We start from the raw sequence: 14602 nt of genomic DNA, 5'->3' as shown, positions 1-14602 counted from the left end.
AGATCCCTGCGGGGGCTGCAGCCCTGACGGAACCCCGCCAACGGCCGCCGGGGGGGGGGGGGGGGGGGGGGGAGGGGGCGGGCCCTCCCTGAGGGCTTGCGGCTCTTTCGCTCTCCGATTGGGCGAGCGCGGGGCGTTCTCCGCGCCGAAGCCCAATGGGAGGCGGCGGCGGGGCAGGGGAGGGAGGCGGCGGCCAATGGGCGGCGGGGCGTGAGGCGCGGTGACAGCTGCCGCCGGCTGCCTCCGCCTCTGCGCCGCGGGCACCGGGCCGAGCAGCACGGCCGGCAGGTAGGGGCCGGGGCCGGGGCCGGGGCCGGGGCCGGGGCCGGGGCCGCCTCACGCGGGGGGCTCTGGCGGCGGCCGTGAGGGAGGGGAGCGGGGCAGCTCCGCGGTGCCGTGCGGGAGGCCTGTGCGCGTGGCCCCGGGGCCGTTGGGGTCCCTCCGGGGTCCCTCCGGGGTCCCTCCGGGGTCCCTCCGGTGCCCCTCAGGCCCGTTGTCCCCAGCGGGTCAGGGCGCGGCCCGGCCTGAGGGGAGCTCGCAGCCCGCCCGCTGCCACCCGCCCCGGGCAGGGCAGCCTCCCGAAAAACATGTATTTAATGTTTTTCTTAGCCCTGCTGAGGCAAAGCTGGCCCGGGCAGGTTTATTTCCTCCGGTTGAAGCTGTTGGAAGCGGGGCAGCGTTACTGAGGGGCTGCCGTGGAGGGGAAGCTGCTTCCCATCCGCCCAAACCGCAGGATCGGCTGAGCAGGGAGGGCTAGCTCAATTTCTGATGCAACACCTCCCCGCCTGCTGGAACGCCTGCCGTCTGCCCCCAGCGCTGCCGCGCTTCTCTTCCTCGCAGCCCCGCAACAAGTTCCTGCTTTTCCCCCAACTGCGCCCTGCCTTTTTCCTGAAATTGCTGCTCGTCTCGCCTTGCTGACCGCCAGAAGCAGGCTTCTCCTCGCTTTTCGGCTCCAGATGCGACAAGAATTCGCGGTTTCGCTCTGCCTTGCTCAGGGTAACCCCCCCCCATGCCTCAGCTAAAATGATGTGGCCTCACTTCCGCAGCTTGCAGGTCGTTTCTCCTGGAGGGGAAGTCTTTGTAGGGATTTCCGATTAAGATTTGCCACCCTGAAGGAAGAGTAGTCTGTAACTCTCCGTGCAGAAAGGTAACTCTCTGGTGAGGGGCAGGTAAGAGTTTCGTTCCTTTACAGCTTTCATTTCAGGAATGTATGGAGAATGTCCCAAAATAGAGAAGCTTATCATAGAATTAGCTGCCCTGCCAGGGAGATGTGTCGGGGGCAGGATGGCACAGACCAATGGCATTTAAGGGGTTAAGCAAGTTGTGGTTTTGAGCGGTGCGGTTGATCTGAATCTCTGAGAAAATTTTTCTTCTATGAAGATATATTTGTCTTTTTTTTTTTTGTAAAATCTTTGAGTGACAGTCTTGAGAAGTACTAACACAAATGGCTAATACTTAACAGCTCTGAGTTGGTGAATTGCCCAGGGCTGAGGAACAGCTGATCTCCTGCTGGAACGGAGACTACTGACTCTGGCCCAGCTGACTTTGGTAGATGCAGAAAATAGTTTTTCTGGCTTTTTGCTTAGAAATGAGGAACGACAATATAACATCCGAGGAATCTGCTGGAAAAAATGCCTCTGTTTAAGGTGACTCATCCAGCGTGCAGTCCTTTACCAAAATAAATTGAGAATACATCTGTCTGTGCAAGCAGCCTGAAATAACAGTCTCTTTCCATAAACTGTCCCTGTGTTCTCCTATTTAATATGAATCTTCTGCTTAGGTGTTGCAGTATGCTTTTGTTGTTAGGTAGCGCGCCAGTGTTGAGGTTCCTTAGAAAGCTCTTCGGTTTGCTAAGCAGTCAGTTGCAAAGGAGGCTGCACTTGATAATCAGAGCACTTGTCATTGTCATCGTCATTGTGGGCCAATACCTTTTGTCAGTTTCTAAGTGTGATGTTGTGCAAGACTGGAATCTTCAGCTCTGACAGCTCTTGGCCTTGCTGAAGTGAGCGTCTCTGCGTTGGCTCTCTGCTGTCCCCAGTCCTCTCATCCTTCTCTTAACGCTTCTCTAAGTAAGAACAAGTCGTGTGTAGAATAATCCTTTGCTCCTTCCAGCTCTCACAGACATCCTGGGCCTTTCTGGTGTTAGTGCTTTCCCGTGAATGAAAAGACACAGAACTTTCCTGCAAAGGATTCTTTTCATGCTGTCCTGGTATCGTGTATTAGGTGCTTCTTAGTGCTTCCACATTATGGTAAAGGATTATCAGAGAATTGTGGGAACAATTTACATTTCAGTGTCAAATACAAATCTGAAAAGATTCGCCAGATCTTGGAGTTTTGCCCTCCATTTTGATGGACTTGACAAGTTTGTTTCCAAAGACATGTTAGCCATATAAGTCTAGGAATATTAATTATGCTCCTTGGTAAATGTTTATGGAATTTAAATTGAAAGATGCCACCCACTGCTGGGAATTAGACCATGGTTCTGTTCTTCCTTTTTGAAGGCTTAATTGTGTGGTTGCTCTGACAGAGCAGGAAGGGGAAAAAATGCAGTGGAAGTTCAAGTTCCTAATGTTTTTCCTGAGTATCTTTCATGAAACTCTACCCTCAGGTTATCTGTAGATGTTAACAGTACGAGATTATGTATTCAGGGGAAATCAACGATTTTTCCTCAGAAAATACAAGGTGTTATAAAGATGGTTAATACTTGATTAGCTGTTACTTTCCATTTGTTTTTTCATTGCCTTGAAATGCCACTAACGAGGAGTTCTTTATCCGTAGATGGATACGCTTTAACATCAAGAATGCAGTTTATACAAAAAGCCACTAACTTTACTTCGTAAAGCTGACCTCAGTTAAAACTAATCTGGCCTTTATCAGTCTGATATTATCAGCTAAACATTATTTGGGTCAGGTGTTTCTTTCCAGCATTATATTATTTACTTTCTGATTCTGGGTTGAGATTTCTCTTAAGGAAGTCTTCGTCAGATGAAAGGCATTTCAGCAGCCCCAGAAGCTCGATAAACTTATCATTTCCCTGCTCTGCTGAACGTAGCTTGTAATAATAAATTTAGTTGCAATTTGAGGCACGAAGACAAAGTACTTTTATAGGTAAAATTATGGGACTGTCTCGTAGGCTTGCTGAGTCGTGCGGTTTTTGTTCTATTACTGGGAGTGTACATTAAAATAGGAAAAAAACAACTTAGTTGAAGTCAGTGCTGCATTCGTTTATACTTCGTACAAGCTTTCCTGATTGCAGTGCAGAACGGTTGGGAAACCTGTAATCCTGGCAGTAGAAGCACTTTAATCGCGTCATATATTTGTTCAGAAGTACTGTCAGTGCTAATTATTAACCTTTTTTTTTTTTTTCAGATCTGTCACAGCATACCTGAAGTCAACAATGTTTTCCAAGCTCACCCGCCCTCAGAGCCTCGCTGTTCTCTGCCGAGGTGTTCATGCTTCGCTGAGTTCTGCTACCTCAGTTGCGACTAAAAAAACAGTTCAAGGGCCTCCGTCCTCTGATTACATATTTGAACGCGAGGCTAAATATGGGGCCCACAATTACCACCCACTGCCTGTTGCTCTGGAGAAGGGAAAAGGTATTTTATTTTGGTTGCCCTGGGTGCTGTCGATGGGATGTGTGTACGTAATGATTTTGAGATAATCAGTTTCTTTTCTTGGTGGGCTGGGAGCAGAGAAGATTGAGATAATTGATGAAGTAAAGGTAGTTAATTTGCTGGCCATAGCTCTGGATGAGGCCTTATGATGCAGCCTTAGGAGGCCACCTGATAAAATTGTGCTCTCTATAAAATGATTTGTTTAAATAAAGGGCTAAGTTCTGATGATCTCCATAACTCAGAATAACCCAGCAAGAAAGTTTCAGGCAGCTCTGTTTCTTCTGTTGCCTTGTATGGAGATTTTCAGTGTTAAGGTGAACATGAACACTGTTTAAGTGCGTAGTTAACCTTGTGTACTGCTCATGTGTTATGGCTTAATTTAAATCTACTCTGATTTTTAACTATATTTAAGGGGATTTTCTGCCCTGCAGGTTAGGCTCTATGAATGTGTCCTGAAAGGCTGTCAACATAGTGAATCAAGAGTGTGTCTTCGTCGCTACGTGTCTCGATGGTTCAGAGCAGCTTTATATAGGAAATCCTTCTTTTCTTGATACCTCATTAACGCTTATTAATAATGTACCATCTTTTTGCTTTTGCTACCATTATCAGTTGTTTATTTTCCGGTCAGAGTGCCTCTTGTGGGCTTACCTGTAAGAGAATATACCTGACTACTCCACAGGATAGCAAGAATACAACATAGGTTTGACTAGGTTGCATTGCAACTCTTAGCTTATACTATTTAGTATTCTCTTTTTTTTTGGATTGTATTTATATATTTACTACACTTTTGTTTTTCTAGGTATTTATGTGTGGGATGTTGAAGGCAGAAAGTATTTTGACTTTCTAAGTGCTTACAGCGCTGTTAATCAAGGCCACTGTCACCCAAAGATCGTGAGTGCTCTGAAAGCTCAGTCTGAAAAACTGACCCTTACGTCTAGAGCGTTTTACAACGATGTGCTCGGTGAATATGAGGAGTTTGTCACCAAAATGTTCAATTATAACAAAGTTCTTCCAATGAATACAGGTAAAAGAAAAAAAAAATATTTCCGCTTTCTTTCTTTCTAGTAGAGTCAACAGTTTTGTGCTGCACTGATGCACTTGTTACTGCGTCGGTGACCTGTCTGATGCACAAATGTGATAATGGTGCTGCTTTATGTTTTAGGAGTGGAAGCTGGAGAAACTGCCTGTAAGTTGGCTCGCAAGTGGGCATACGTTGTAAAAGGCATTCCGAAATACAAAGCAAAAATTATTTTTGCAGGTACGTTGCGTGCACATTACGAGTTGAGGTATTGAGGAAGAAGGCAGCTCTAGATGCTGGCTGTAGCACTCGTCCTGTAGCTGTAGTGACTACACTGCAGTATTCTTAATGCTTTGGTTTTTTCACTGAAGGAAGGAAATCACTGTTAATGAAGTGGTTTATAAAGCTTTATAAATAGCAATTGAATATATGAAGTAGACATTATTTGTACTACTTAACCCTTTTTGTTGTCAGATATTGCTTAATAGCTGCCTCAAGTCAAATGGAAGCTGCATTCATCCTCCGTACTCTTTTAATTGCTGCTTGGGTGTTAAAGAACAGTATCATTTTATTCCTTCTTTCTTGTGATACCTTTCATCTGAATTAAACTGTTGAGACCCCTCTCAAAAATCCCACATTTGGGATAACCTCCTTCCTTCTTAAACACTCCCTACCAGTGTTTCTCCTCTGCATTCTTTAAGGTATTCCAGAAGCTGGCTTTAATCCAGTAAAGCCATTTTGTAGTCTTGGTCATACAACAAAGGTAACAGCAATCTTGCTAAAATTGGTAAGGGGTCCTGATTATCTAAGTGGTGTGCTTTCTCCCTTCATCTGCTCTTCTTGGCTATGTTTCAGGGAAAAGTTGCCTACCACTGAAGAAGCTAGCGTGCTTTGCTGAAAAATGACTGCTTAGGTCTAGTTCAGATAACTTCTATTTGGTATTCTTTGGTTGTAGGTGAAGTGTTTTTTGTTGATTCTGCTGCTTTTCAATGGCTCTGTGTTTTATACAACTTTCCAGAATAAAGCTTATTAATAAAGTGATTTATTTATGTATTTATTTATTTGTTGTTGTTGTTTGTTGGTTGCTACAGCTGCAGTCTGTTTCTGACTTCTGGTGCATGTCATAGCTGGACCATAAATTGTCATTAGACTGCATTTATAAACTGAAATTCAAAGTTGCATACTGAGTTATGTTTTCTAGGGCCAATTAGATTAGATTTTTTTTCTTTTTCTGGGAATTCTTTAAACAAATATATTTCTCCCTTTCTTCCATAAATATATTTTATTTCGCTCTTTAGTCAGTCGACTTTCAGTAAGTGCTTTCTCACTTTGAGAAGTGACTCCCCAGAGCATAGCAGGAGTCGCTCTGCTAGGAAGCGTCGCTGTTGTGAGCAGTGTAGTGCTGATCCTATTGGCGACTAGGAGGAGGCAGTGCCTAGAGCTGCCTCCGTCAGTAACTGCCTTCAGGATTTCCTCCAGACTGAGAATGTCCCAATGAAATTGGTGTGTGGGGGGGGAGACTTGTAATGCTGTGAACGTTTTGAACTCTTATCTTCCTTATTCTTATCAGACGTCTAATTATCAATTAGGTGACAGTAAGTTGATTCAATGGAAATACTAAAATAATTTTTCATAGTCTTGGTGATAGTTGATTCCCAACCATTTTAACTCATGTTTCTATGTGAAATAGTGCACAGTCAGAGTGTTTTTAAAAATATAAACAGCTTTTCCTGGAACTTTGAACTACACAGAAATGTATCTTTTAGGCTCACTGGCAGCTTTATTTCTAGGACTTAAATTCTGGATGGTAGTTTCTTTCTGTATTTGATGAGTACTATTTATGTAAAACCTGCACATCTTCCTCAGACTTCTAGGCTACTACTTTCAGATTACTGACAAGAAAGAGTTCATGGAAGTTATTTTGTATACTTGCCAGGTCATGTCGTAATATTCATTTGTTTTTCCAGCATGCTTTTGATAGAGCAACCTGATGTATTTAAGGCATGAATGTAAACTGCTAACAATTGCTGGAAGGATGCTAATGTTAGACAACTCTTAAAATTCATTAACAGGTCAAAAAATATGATGTCGTACAAACTGTTCTGGCTCTTAGTTTTGTAATGAATCTCTGTCAGTTATCTTAGGTGAAAATGCATCATAATTTTGTCAATGAGATGTTAGCAAGACGTATATATAATTATTTATTTTTTTATTTTTTTAGCTGGCAACTTCTGGGGCAGAACGATGTCTGCTATCTCCAGTTCTACAGACCCATCCAGCTACGATGGATTTGGACCCTTTATGCCAGGTTTTGAAGTGATCCCATACAATGACCTACCAGCTCTTGAGGTATTTGGAATCATTTTACTGTGTCTCTTGGGTGAATAGCAAGGCAGGAAAAGCAGAAGCTTGTCATTTGAAACATACACACTAAGAAATATGTATTTCTTAAATATGTCTAGATACACATGTTATGATTACCTGCAGGTAATGTGTGTAAATTCTCCTTTGGTTTTGATTTTCAGTTTGCTTTAGGAAGTAAAAGGAAAACAAGGTCTGTTTTATTTCCCTCGTTGCTAAGATGTTTCAGGTGTAAATAAAGAACAGCAAATAAACTGTAAGGGGATTCATGTTACACATGCTTAAAGTAAAATATGTTGTAAAGTTGGACGTGGATTCTGAAGCTAATATCTTGACTTACTTTTCTCAGAAATGCTAAGGACTCTCCAATGACTGGATAACTAGAGTTCACTGCAGTTGCTTACCAGTCTTGTGAGCTTCCTAGCATCCTTAAAAACATGCTAGGCTGGCAATTCACTCAAATGACTGAAATGCTACTGATTCTGCACTGCCAAGCTGTTGGGGAGTGTTGACCTTGATTTAAACTTCCCACACTCATAGTCTGGGTTTCTGTACTGGAGGGTAGATGGTGCTTGATAGCAGCTGTAGGGTAACTGGATTTGGGACCTGGAAGGCAGGAGGGTGCCAGCTAAACACAGATGGTACTGAGGCAGCAGGAACACTGGCATCACCACTTTTCCATCATCTGCATACATCATCTCCATGCGTGACAAGTCAGTCCTCCGTGTCTGCTGTGCCTGCTTAGTGCAACGAGCCATCTGTGGAGGTTTATGGGACAGAGATGCCTGCCCCCTAGGAGTTTGTTTAAGGGAAGCTAAGGTCTCTCTGTGTGTTAGAGTTGCTTTGTGGAGTAGCTAAATCAGCTTTGAACCTAAGTAAGGCTGTTCATTGTGAAAGCTCCGTAAGTATTTACTGGCTTTCAGCCAACTTTACTGAGGCTTTGAATGCGCTCTGGAGACCTAGAACCCACATCCGTGTCCATCAGACTAAAAGCTGAATTTATTCTATTTATGGGGCAGTATTAAGGAAAGCTGTAGTAAATTTTGTGCTGGGAATCTTAGTATCTTCTGAGTCTTGTAGACTTGTAAACCTTCCAGAGCTTGATAGTGCAAGAATGTAGCTGTGGACTTTGCTTTAAGATGACAGCTTTGTACTAGAGAGCCTCCATTCCTTTTTGCTTGAGGTGAACTGGGGGAAGCATTGAGCAATTGTTTGTCTTGTATGGGGTAATGCAAAACTGAGTATATTTCTGAGGTAGTTTATGAACTGATCTGATAATCTGCCTGTCTGGCTTTGCAGTTTTTAAGGTTCATAATTCCCCGAGCGAGCACACCAACTGATCTTTAGAGGCAAGCAGTGACATAGGCTCCTGTGTTGGAAGTGAAATGGTGCTCGGAGATAACTGCCTGACATGAATACTATTACCTGCATTTAGGATTGAAAACAGAGTGACAGCTAGGTTGTGCTGTGTGTGTTCTCGCCGTATTTTGTAAATGTGACCTGAGTACAAGTTTTTCTTTCTGTGCACATCATATTTACAGCGGGCACTTCAAGATCCCAACGTAGCTGCTTTCATGGTTGAACCAATTCAAGGTGAAGCAGGCGTGGTTGTTCCTGACAAAGGTTATCTCACGGGAGTGCGGGACCTCTGCACAAAGCACAATGTAAGGAATTCGTGGCTTAAAATCACACACTGTGTCTCCTGGCATGTCTTGTAAGGTTATTCTCACGTGCAAGATATTGGACTTCAAATGCTGTTTAATAATTTCTTTCTTTCAGTGGATCAGGGTAGGGATACTTAAACTTCCTACTTCTTATTTTGTAGCAGTGCTTGCTTTTCTCTGTTTCTTACTGCTGTCACCAGTATAAGCTTCTAATGGAAGTTTTTAAAACTGCATTTATTTTAATCGAACTCTACATTTCTTTTTCACTTTCTCACAAATTTCTTGGACCACAAGCCAGTTACTGTGGTGGTTCTACCCTGGCTGTTCAGGACCTCATTGCTGGAATGCACCAGTGCTATCGAGAGTTAGTAACAGTAACAGATCACAGGACGGAACACTAAAGAAAATGGTCAAATACTTATGATGTTGAATTAGACTTGCATTCAGCATCTCTGTACGGGTGGGAAGGTGTATTTATATATATCTGTGCCCTCCTGTTGTCGTTGGGTACTGCTAATGCTCATAAGCAGGCTGCCTTCCCTTATTTCAGCATCAGCTTGGTCAGGCTCTTCTATAGGTCTAGGCCGTGTCCTTTGTAAATGTAAGGAAAACAACAAAATTTTTATTGATTCATGGCTTTTTATTCCGATGGATCCTGTCTGATTTGAAAATCAACGCTTTGTTCTAATAGAATTCTGATTCTTAATTTGAAAACGTTACCCATAAATTATTCCAAACCTGAGAGGAAGCTATTGACATACAAGTAAAGAAGTTGCCTTCATTATTACTGTGGTGCTTACCTCACAGAAAAAGTAGTAGATACTCTGTGAATTCTAGCACATAACAGTAATGCAGCTTAGGAAAATGAGATCAAAAACTTGCATGTAGGCTCTCAGAGTTACGTAGACTGAGACCAGCAGAGTTGCTAAAATGGCATTTTTCAGAAGCTTTTTCAAAGGTCAGTTTCCGAACAATGCACCTAACTTTTTGGAAATCTCACTTGCTGTTGTAGTGTAAATAGATTCTGTATGAACAGGGACCAAGCCTATGTGGAGTGTTCCTTATGTAGCAGAGAATCTTTGTTAAAGATGTCAGAGAGAAGTAGGACAGTATGTTTACTTTTTGTTAGTTTGACATTTCGCAGAATTTGTGTGTCTTAAAGAAGCGCACATAGTGCAATACAGCTGGAAGGTCTTTCACTGTGTGCAACTCTGCTGCACTGTTTGAACTGAAGTAGGAATGGGAGTGAAAAGTCATTTTCTGTAACGTGTGTGTTTTTTCTTTTTATCTCTATACAGGTTCTGTTTATTGCCGATGAAATACAGACGGGCTTAGCCAGAACAGGAAAAATGCTAGCTGTTGACCATGAAAATGTGAGGCCTGATATAATTCTTCTTGGAAAGGCCCTTTCTGGTGGCGTATATCCTGTGAGTAACAACAACAAAAAATCCATTAGTTGACTAACCATTTTTTAAGTAATTAGCACTGAAAGTCTACTAGTTGGAAGACAAATTTGATGTTTCTTGTGCTTGGAAATCGGTGTTTACAAGATTAACTGTAATTTGTGACCCAGATAGTAGAGCCTGTGAGTGATAAATAAGAAAATTATGGAATACATAGTTACACGTATAGCTGAAATGGCTAGAGTATACTGAACTTACTGTGTTGATATTGAATTGTTAGTGTGGCACATCATTAGATGTCATCTTAGACTGGGAATTTTTAGGTGTTTTGGTCCTTTTCAATTAATTGAATCAATTTGGTGTATCTCTGTTTACTTCAGTTTGACAATATCAGAAAAGTAAGTGTTTGGTGGTCAGTCTTTCATTCTGGAATCACCGGTGAGTTTCTGATACAGTCTCTGGACAGTAGTTCATTGCAGTCTTGCTTTAATGAATTTCTGATTAACTTTGTAAAATGGGAAAAAAATAATGTGTGCTAAAACGTCATCTATTAAAAGGATTTTTCTGAACAACTGGCGTTAGTTCACTTGTTTGTCATGCCCACATGACTGGGTTTATCCTCCTGGAGTGACATACATTTCTGCTGATTAGGCTGGAAGTTGCAACCTGCCTTGAACTGTTTTGGCCGGTTTTTGAGTTGTTAAGCAGAGTTATGAAACTCAAACTCTTGAAATAATATTCATCTTGGAGAAATGCCTCTCAGCTGTAGTTAGCTGCTGTATATTACTGGTATAGCGGAGTGTATCTAAGGGGATTAAGCTGTTACGTGACTGTCACGTGTCCTCTTCTGTACAGAGCTAGGAATGTAAATGTAACTTAACTGCCGTGGGATGAAAAGCACCCTTTCCTGAGCCCTGAGGAAAAGTTCACTTCAGAGAGATTTAAGTTTACTGTTCTAAATTATGTAGGCAAATGAGTTAGCTGACCTTTCCATTCTAGGTCTCCGCAGTGCTGTGTGATGATGAGGTTATGCTGACCATTAAGCCTGGTGAACACGGATCTACGTATGGAGGAAATCCATTAGCCTGTCGTGTTGCAATGGCAGCACTGGAGGTTTGTGTGTTTTAATAAAGATTTAGATTCTAAAGAAAAAAGTGTGTCACACAGACATTATCTTCACTTAAATAAGTAACATTATTGATTATGCTACAAATAGAAATTTATCTTTAAGTAAGAATGAAAAATTGGTAGTAGTTAACTATTTGCATATAAATTAATATCATAGAATGGCTTGGGTTGGAAGGGACCTTAAAGATCATCTAACTCCAACCCCCTGCCATGGACAGGGACACCTCCCACTAGATCAGGTTGGCCCAGGCCCCGTCCAGCCTGGCCTTTAACATTTTCAGGGACGGGGCATCCACAACTTCTCTGGGCAACCTGTTCCAGTGCCTCAGTACCCTTACAGTGAAGAATTTCTTCCTAATGTCTAATCTAAATCTATCTTCTTTTAGTTTTAAGATCACAAAACAAATTCTAAATTCTTAACTGAAAATGTCCCCTAATTTCTTTGTATTTTATTGTCTTAAATTTTATTCTGCCATTTAAGCTATTACCTAGAACAAGGTTTAAGGTACTTAAATTCAGTAGAGTGATTTTGCTAATTTCACTGAGTTATTTTAAAAATGGAGTATTTTTCTATGCCATATTTAAGAGTTTGCTGCTCTGTGAGCTTGATAACGCACGTGCCACTGGAGCTCAAACAAAAGCTAGTAAAATATCTTGTCCAGATACCATATTTTAAACGTTCTGTAACTGCATAATTCACAACGTTTAAGGAAGTCACTCAAAAAGCCTCATCATTGCCTGATACATGGACTTGGGCATACTCACAGATTAAGAGTCATTAGAGGTTTATCTTTTACTTGGGGAGGAAAAAAAAAAAAGACAAATGGAAAACAGTTTAGAGATTTATGTTTCTTGTAAACACAAATGAGTGAAGGCTTAATGTTAACTGGCTTGGATGTGCTACGTTTGCACTGACACCTTGGATGGATCAGCTTTTGTATCTCAGCAATTGTCATGTCATTGTGTGCCATGCTGCAGTAGACAACTAAAACAAATGCTGTGCCCTTCAGCTGACTGTAGATCTAACCTTCCTTTAGGTAATTGAAGAGGAAGACTTGGCTAAAAATGCAGAAGTAATGGGTAACATATTAAGAAATGAGCTCATGAAGACACCATCTGATATTGTAACTTGTGTCAGAGGAAAAGGACTTCTCAATGCAATTGTAATCCGGGAAACCAAAGGTAAGGAAATATAATCAACTGCAGTCGTAGCATGACAAATAACTTTCAAGTTAAAATTGCAAGTGTCTGTGTGGAGTAGGGGTGTAGCTTACAGTCATCTTGTTTGGGTTCTCATCTTGGCACTGTAGTAGTGTCTGTAAATTTATTTGAGTGACTGTGTGCTATTAAAAGTAGGAGGTTTTTACTATCTCAGTCTAAACTTTTTTTAACAACATGAATTATTTTATGACTGGATAATGTTCAAACCTGATGGTGAACTTAGCTCCCCACAAATGCCCCTTTGTCTGTTCACCTGGAGATAACTGGCCCTGTCTGGAAAGCTAGTTTCTGTCAGACTGTGGGAAGTTTGGCTGAGGTTGTTTGTTCCAGGATAATTAGATGAATACTGGAATGCATAAGGAGGGAAAGAGTTAACGATTGAGAACAAGTTTCTAGGGATTAACACATTGAAGTACACCAGAAAATGGTTTAAAAGCCAGAGCAGACTATTTTTTGTCACCAATATACTAAGTGACAAAGTGCTGCAAGAGAAGGGTTATAATTTCTTAAGATACACTCTTAAGATGGACTGAAATCCAGGCATAAAAGTAACCTTGTCTGAAGTCCTATCCAGATTTTTTCTCTTACCTGCCTCTTGCAGGCTTCCGCTTCTTCTAATTTTCTTCTTTTAATCTACTGCTGCACGTAGATGGATATCTCATCTGTGAAAGAGCAAAGCTCAGGTTTTGCAGCAGTCCTAAATATTCACTGCAAATTCTGGAGAGCTGCTCAGACGTCACCACTTCGTTTGTGAGAGTGAGCCCATGATATTTGATTTTTCTCACTACTAATGGCAAGCAGTTTACAGTCTGGCTTGGCTCCTCATTCCACGTGCTGCGATTGTGCCACTTTCTCTGCCACAGTGTAAGTGTCTTTCCTTTAATTGCAGACTACGATGCCTGGAAGGTGTGTCTGCGGCTTCGTGATAACGGACTTCTTGCCAAACCTACGCATGGTGATATCATCCGGCTGGCACCGCCTCTGGTGATTAAGGAGGATGAAATCCGAGAGTGCATCGAAATAATTCATAAGACCATTCTGTCTTTCTGAAAACGTGGCTTTTAAAGTGTATCTGCTGACTGACCCAAGCTGGTGTGTTGTTATATGTGCGATGAAGGCCTGCACGTGAAGCAAGCATCTTTAATTCCTTTTATCTAAGAGGACTTAAGTCTTTAAAAAAAAAAGAAAAGAAAAAAAAAAGCTATGTCTTTTATTTTCTTCAGAGCCATTATAATTTAATAATGATTTTAAAGAGCTTCCAATCTTGGAATACTTGGAGATGAAGCGATGAGGTTCTGTTCATCTAGTCGGAACTTACCAAACTGTTGAGTCAGAATGTTTGAGGGGGCACGTCTGTAGAAATCTGCTTAATTAGTGAAAGTCTTGGCCAAAGTTTAGAGTATAACTTATATATATATATATATATATTAGTAAGGGTGGTCTTGAGCTCTCAGAACTCTACCAGACATCACATTTGGTATTTTTGCCTGTTGGTGAGATGTTTGTAGTGGGGAAGCACTTGCCATTATGGTAGAATTTCTGTTTCTCATTTATAGCTAGAAAAAACAGTGCTAAAGATTTCACAAACTGGGTGTTGTGCCGGTGATCTTGACAAGCATCAGGCTGTGTTCTCTGTGTAAACATTTTGGTTTTATAACTGGAGTTGCTGTTCTGAAGACTGGTCCCGGTGTTTGGCTTTGCAATCTTGTAAAATAGATCTGAGTATACAGATCTGTTTTTACTGTTACAAAACTTCCTATAATCTGGATGTTTCTATTAAAACATGCCTTGCTTTAAAAAAAAAAGTTAATGTGCAATTTAAATCCACAGTGTACTGAAAAAGAGAACCCCACAAAAACTTGCAGTCACCGCTGTCCAGAGCCACAGCAGTCTCTGTGTTTCTGTCTGTCTTTATATGGCAGCTCTTGCTGTCCTTTTTTTTTTCTCCAGGATGAGTGCTTCTGCACTTCTGTGCCTTTAGATACCCAATTACGCATGCAGTTGTGGAGTTGGCTACTATCCTTACACTAGGTTGTCGTTTTTTTTGTAAGTATTAACTAACGGAGCTGGTTTTAGCTGAGGCTAAATCCTGACGGATCACTGTTAAAGCAAAACGCTCCCTTTGCCATGCACAGGGGCTGAATGTAGTCCCGTGTTCATAACTGGAAATGGTAAATAACCTGTGGTGCCTGA

At 41.7% G+C, this 14602-nt stretch overlaps 1 protein-coding gene across 5 annotated transcripts; it reads left to right on the top strand.

Annotated features, from left to right (window-relative positions):
* Positions 1–150: 150 nt before the first annotated feature.
* Positions 151–14214, top strand: OAT (ornithine aminotransferase). 5 transcript variants are annotated; one of them, XM_080598684.1, is made up of 11 exons: positions 310–383; positions 841–1169; positions 3370–3596; positions 4414–4638; positions 4777–4872; positions 6854–6981; positions 8535–8657; positions 9956–10084; positions 11060–11173; positions 12226–12370; positions 13299–14214. In XM_080598684.1, the coding sequence occupies exons 3-11, from the start codon at positions 3398–3400 to the stop codon at positions 13457–13459; spliced, it is 1320 nt and encodes a 439-aa protein (XP_080454810.1). In that variant the 5' UTR covers positions 310–383; positions 841–1169; positions 3370–3397; the 3' UTR covers positions 13460–14214. The 5 variants fall into 5 exon arrangements, with proteins under 5 accessions (XP_080454808.1, XP_080454810.1, XP_080454809.1 ...); XM_080598683.1 differs by having other exon boundaries at positions 310–391; XM_080598682.1 differs by lacking the exons at positions 310–383; positions 841–1169 and adding an exon at positions 151–288.
* The last annotated feature ends 388 nt before the right edge of the window (positions 14215–14602 follow it).

This window comes from Anser brachyrhynchus, assembly GCF_964034855.1.
Source record: "Anser brachyrhynchus genome assembly, chromosome: 6".
Taxonomy (NCBI): domain Eukaryota; kingdom Metazoa; phylum Chordata; class Aves; order Anseriformes; family Anatidae; genus Anser; species Anser brachyrhynchus.
This window is presented reverse-complemented; position numbering and strand designations above follow the sequence as displayed.

Bases quoted from the DNA above. Each gene is read 5' to 3' on its own strand.
- OAT (XM_080598682.1), top strand. From the start codon at position 3,398: ATGTTTTCCAAGCTCACCCGCCCTCAGAGCCTCGCTGTTCTCTGCCGA. The intron at 4,873-6,853 runs GTACGTTGCGTG...TTATTTTTTTAG, and splicing joins AGCAAAAATTATTTTTGCAG to CTGGCAACTTCTGGGGCAGA. The intron at 8,658-9,955 runs GTAAGGAATTCG...ATCTCTATACAG, and splicing joins ACCTCTGCACAAAGCACAAT to GTTCTGTTTATTGCCGATGA.